This window comes from Oncorhynchus mykiss, chromosome 13, assembly GCF_013265735.2.
Source record: "Oncorhynchus mykiss isolate Arlee chromosome 13, USDA_OmykA_1.1, whole genome shotgun sequence".
Taxonomy (NCBI): domain Eukaryota; kingdom Metazoa; phylum Chordata; class Actinopteri; order Salmoniformes; family Salmonidae; genus Oncorhynchus; species Oncorhynchus mykiss.
In genome coordinates this window covers 49,175,210-49,181,209 of record NC_048577.1, presented here as the reverse complement: position 1 = coordinate 49,181,209, position 6,000 = coordinate 49,175,210, and the positions used below count along the sequence as shown (strand labels likewise).

The window sequence follows — 6,000 nt, the reverse complement described above, 5'->3', positions numbered from 1 at the left end:
TATTGGTGATTGTTAGTTCTCAAAGATTATATAATAAAAACTTATATAGGTCTATTATTTTTTTCTACATATTTGATATTTGGTTTCAGTTGTTTGAGTTTACACTGAAATAATTGTTCGTTTTTTTACAGAGGGTTCTACTTGGAAACCAAAAGGTTTCTATGGCGATAGCCGAAGAACCCTTTTGGAACCCTTTTTTTCTAAGAGTATAGGTAATAGCGCAGCTCATGTTGGATTCCATACTCCCCCTGTCCATACCCCTGCTGCTGGTCAGCTTTTTGTCTTTGATTTGTGTGTCCTGGAGGATCCAGCTCGGCCAACCTGAGTCGTGTATCTACTCAAAAGCTTCCCTTGCATCTCTCTGTTCCGCTACTGTTGTCAAGGTTTTTATATCCATTACTACTGCAGTGATTGAATTTGACTGCAAATATTGACTGTTTGAGTTGTCCATCTGTGAGAGGGTGCCGGTGGTCTGTCAGAGGGATATTTTATTGCAAACAGATTTGTCATCAGACACAACCACCACCTGTTGGTTCAGCCACATCCTCTGGTATGTCCGTTGCACCTGCACAGCTAGGGAGGTGAGCATGCTTTTCAGACCTTTCTGTGGTTCTTTGTGTTCTCTTAACTTAGTTTTGATATGCTACACAGAGTTGAACACTAATATTGAGAACCCCCAGCTGTGGCCAGAGCAACTTACGAGACTGAAGCAGCATAATGCCCGAAGAGCATAAAACCACGTAGGCCTAACACTCTGGAACCTCAAGGCTAAACTGCGGTAAGCAATTAAAAAAATACATGACAAATAATAATGTCATGTGTCCAGCACCATATTTGTCTGGGTTTGAAACATGTTTCTGAAGAGATAGTTGTTGACATTCAGAGGATGAATGAGGACCTGGGACAGATGTAGTGGGCACAGGTTTATCTCAGACAGACACACACACACTAGTAGTTGCATTTACCTCAATCCTAAGAGATGAAAAACATGATTGCAAATCATTTGAATGCACACACCTTCGCACAGGCATGTGAGAACCTGTCAGAAACTAAGAATTGACTGATTGTTATGTATGTATGCCTGTGCTGCGGTGGCACACTGTCTTGCGACGTCTCAGTGTGTGTGCTTGCATCAGTGTAGGTGCATGCATTCATCGTGTGTTGTGTTTGCAGGAACTACCTGTTCAGCCCCCTCCTCCTTACCAACTATGAGGTTGTCTCTATGGTATGGTGTGTTTTTCCTGTCTCTGTTTCAGTCTGTGTGTTCAGTGAGGCACGGTATTTTCAGTTTGACTGACCACACATAAATAGCCGTCCAGATGTCTGTCCACACATTGCATACCCTGTTCTTCTCACTTCCTCAAAGAGCCAACACTGTCTATACCACCACTTTCTGCCCTCTCTCTTCCCTCTCTTTCTTCCCTCTTTCTGCCTCTCTTTCTTCTCTTTCTTCCCTCTTTCTGCCTCTCTTTCTTCCCTTTCTTCCCTCTTTCTGCCTCTCTTTCTTCCCTTTCTTCCCTCTTTCTGCCTCTCTTTCTTCCCTTTCTTCCCTCTTTCTGCCTCTCTTTCTTCCCTCTTTCTGCCTCTCTTTCTTCCCTTTTTCTGCTTCTCTTTCTTCCCTTTTTGTTCCCTCTTTCTGCTTCTCTTTCTTCCATTTTTCTTCCCACTTTCTTCCCTCTTTCTGCTTCTCTTTCTTCTTCTCTGCCTCTTTCTTCCCTCTTTCTGCGTCTCTTTCCTCTTCTCTGCCTCTTTCTTCCCTCTTTCTGCCTCCCTTTCTTCCCTTTCTTCCCTCTTTCTTCCTCTCTTTCTTCCCTATTTCTGCCTATATTTCCATTTATCTGCCTCCTGTCCCTCTTTCTTCCCCCTCTTTCCTATTTCTTCCCTATTTCTTCCCTCTTCCCAATATCTTCCCTCTTTCTGCCTCTCTTCCCTCTTTCTTCCCCCTCTTCCCTCTTTCTGCCTCTCTTCCCTCTTTATTCCCCCTCTTCCCTATTTCTTCCCTCATTCTGCCTCTCTTTCTTCCCTCTCTTTCTTCTCTCTTTCTTCCCTCTTTCTGCCTCTTTTTTTCTCTGAAAATAACCAGTGTTCTTTGGATCCTCTCATCAAGGTATTGTGTTGACATTAATTGTGCAGTGCACTGACCACACAGAAGCTGTGGGTTTGGACAATGTCTTCAAAAAGATCCCCATGATTGAAATGACCAGAAAATATATATGCAGAGGTCAAACGTGGGTAAGGGGGTCATTTTAATCATTTATGTCTAAGAAGTTAGGGGTTCTATTCAGAGCACCACTATGAGAAACAATATGCAGGTGTGCTTTCAGTTCTATACAATCATGAAAATAACCAGAGTTCTTTGAATTCCACTCATTAAATTATTGTATATTGTGTAAGGTTTTGGATATCAGCGTTGTGCCATATAGACTATTTTAATGTTTTATATCCTCATATATTTGGCAGTCATGGAGGTGTAGGTGGACAGTGTGTGTTAGTGGTAGCAGCCCTCACACAGCACAGAGGAAGTGGAGAAGACCGTAGATCATGTGTGAGTAAATGAGGGACCACAATCCCATGTATGGACCAATGCCTCTTGTTTACGAACTGAGGTGAAAACTAAGAGTACAAACAGTGTAATAAAAGGTTTTAGACAGGTTATTTTGAAGGAACATTTTTACAACGTCTCACTGTAGAATAATTATGGAAAAATCCCTTTTCATCTTTTAAGAGAGGAGGTGGCATTGAGGTATATTTCAACCTGGTTGCACAGGTTTCCACATGAAACATTTATACCAACATGCTTTTCACTGAGCCTTACAGTGCCTGGCAGAAACAAACTACTCTAGAATGATGTCATATTTATCCTGCAATTTACTGGGCCTTTTTCTGGGCTGTTTGTGTACATTTCAGACATTCTGTTTGCGTGTTCTCATTCTTTTCCCTTTCCCTTATTTTTTAGGAGGCGTACAGTCACACCTGTTTAGTAAAAACAAGACGGTCATTAATTAACCTAATGGGTCTTGTTTGGAACACCTGACTGTGAAAGCTCTCTCTACCACTCTTCATCATCATCATCTCTCTCCCCAGAGCAACAGCCCTATCCATTTATATTACACCTGTCAGTGGACTGGACTGTTGTTTATAGAGGTTTTGTGTTAGTTTGCCCGAGTGTATGTTTTCTACATATATATGTATTCCCGTGTGGCACAGCAGTGGTGGAAGAAATACCCAATTGTCATACTTGAGTAAAAGTAAAGATAATTTAATAGAAAATGACTGAAGTAAAAATGAGTCCCCCAGTAAAATACTACTTGAGTAAAAGTCTTAAAGTGTTTGGTTTTAAATATACTTAAGTATCAAAAGTAAATGTAATTGCTAAATATATTTAAGTATCAAAAGGAAAAGTATAAATCTTTTAAAATTCCTTATGTAAAACAAACCAGACTGCACCATTTTCTTAGATTTGTTTCATTGACGGATAGCCAGGGGCACGCTCCAACACTCAGACATCATTTTCAAATGAAGCATGTGTTTAGTGAGTCCTCCAGATCAGATGCAGTAGGGATGACCAGGGATGTTCTCTGGTTAGTGAGTCTGCCAGATCAGAGTCAATAGGGATGACCCGGGATGTTCTCTGTTTAGTGAGTCTGCCAGATCAGAGGCAGTAGGGATGACCAGGGATGTTCTCTGTTTAGTGAGTCTGCCAGATCAGAGGCAGTAGGGATGACCTGGGATGTTCTCTGTTTAGTGAGTCTGCCAGATCAGAGGCAGTAGGGATGACCAGGGATGTTCTCTTGATAGGTTTGTGAATTAGACCATTTTTCTGTCCATTTTTCTTCCTTACCATCTAAACCAGGCTTCCTCAACTGAAGGCCCACAATACAAATGTAGCCCGCGGGTGGTTTTATTTGCCCCCCCCCCCCTGAATCTAGTTGATGATCCCTGATCTAAACAATGATCTCACACTTATCACCTCTTTGAAGCATTGTCTTAACCCGCTCATCACACACAAATCACATTGCCATGTTAATATACTAGCTGGCAGCAATCCAGCTGATCAGCAACCTGATGTGGACTGTCTTTGGATGGGCAGAGGTGGGCCTGACTGCCTGTCTAGAGGGAGAGGGGGAAATGGGGCAGGTGCTTTGGTGCAGCAACGGCCAATTGCAGGCTAGAGGGCAGGGCTGGTTAGGAGGAGGGTATCAAAACCAGAATTGTATTTAAGGCGTGGGCAAACACTGGAGCTGTCTACTTGTGCTGTGCCCCTGTCCAGCCGGCCAGTTTCTCTCTCTCTCTCTCTCTCTCTCCTTGTCTTTCTGTCTGTCTGCCTGTTTTTCTCTCTGCCGGACCAGGTCTCCTCCACCATGCTGGTAAAAGCGCTCCTTCAGACCTCGCTGGTCCTATGGCTGGCACAGCACACACTACAAGGAGGTAAGAGACATAACCAGACTATCTGTGTGGAGGATAGAATAGCTGATGGAAGAGTGATGAGAGGAATGTGAGAGAATATGACAGAATATGAGAGAAAGTGAGAACGTTGTCTAAAGGATGTAGATCACAGGTGAGAGAAGAGAGAGAAGAAGTAAGGATTGGGAAGGATAGAAAGAGAGATTAAGACATGCCACCATCATTTCTTAAATTGTAGAGTTGGCACATCAGAAATTGTATTTTTAATTAATGTTGGAGTAGTTTCACGACTGTCTTTTATAATAGCATTCAGACACGTTACGTTGTGTTGTGAAACACTGTACAGTAGGTGTCAGCACAGGACTGCTTGTTACCACCTTAAATCTTCACGGGTGCTTGCTTAGTGCACAGCAGTGTAAATTGGACTTAAATGTTTAAATGTTAATTATTTATTAGTTTATAGAAGTTTCCGAAGATATTGTATTGTTCTGTAATTTATGGATTTGCTTGTTTCTCAACTTGTTTCTCAACTATAAGAATATTTAACAATTGTAGTTTGATTACTTAAATGGTTATGCATGTATAATATTCATATTATATTCATATATAAAACAACATTTTTGTTGTTGGATGTTGCATTGTGGTCCACATTTAGTTACCTATTACACACAACTTGTATTGTCCCAATTAAATTGAAATAACATTTGAATTATACGATATGTTTAATATAACATTAATTCCCTAGTTGTGAAATTCCTTTGACACATGTAGTCAAATTCTCTTCTAAAAAAAGAAGCTCTAAAATTCACAGAAAAAATCTGTAAATAATTGCCAGCATAATTGCTTTAATTGAATAGTTGAGAATAAAATGAAAACAATTTAAAATTGTATGGAACATTTGAACAATTCAGAGTAACTACTTTGTTTTAAACCCTGACAACATGCATTTTATGTTTCTGGTGACTTTATCTGAGAGGTCTGGAAGGCCTGTCAACATACAGATGTAGGATCTTTATTTGAGTCAGTTTGCTACAGCAGGAAAATAATCCTGCAACAACAGGAAATGTGAATTATTATGTGGATTATAATTAATTGATATTTTCCTGGGAAAATCAAGTCTGAAATTTCAAAGTGAAAATTACAAACCTCAAATACACTACAAGTTTCACATTTCATGCATTGCAGGACATTTCTCCTGCAACATGGGGATCCAATTAAGATCCTACACCTGTACAGCTGAGTGACAGATAGCTGTAGACATGTTGTTAAACTATCAGGAATCAACTTGGGTATCATGCTGAGATATCTCTGCAAAACCGCCCAACTGACATTTATGTGTCAAATTTCCAATGTCCGTGTCAGATCAGGGGAAAAAATGGGCCTACGTGGTCCTTGCTGCCTGGATCTCAGTGAAACAGACCTGCTCCAAGTCTGGTGACCCCGCTAAGCCTCTGTAGTTTCATCTCGTCTGATTGCTTTGAATCAAAGCATGGGAAGGTGAGGTGGCAGCAGCGGTCCAAATTTGACAACCTGTTGTGAAAGAAGCCTTTACAACCTGCACACAGTCCCTCCTTTTTGTCTGTCTCTCCACTCCAT

At 41.0% G+C, this 6,000-nt stretch overlaps 1 protein-coding gene across 1 annotated transcript in view; it reads left to right on the top strand.

The window, feature by feature from the left end:
* Window positions 1–886: 886 nt before the first annotated feature.
* Window positions 887–6,000, top strand: part of LOC110485206 — a 41,231-nt gene continuing 36,117 nt past the window's right edge. Inside the window, exons 1-2 of the mRNA XM_036939762.1 lie at window positions 887–909; window positions 1,174–1,225. Of these exons, the coding sequence (XP_036795657.1) occupies window positions 887–909; window positions 1,174–1,225 (75 nt within the window). The remainder of the gene's footprint in view (window positions 910–1,173; window positions 1,226–6,000) is intronic.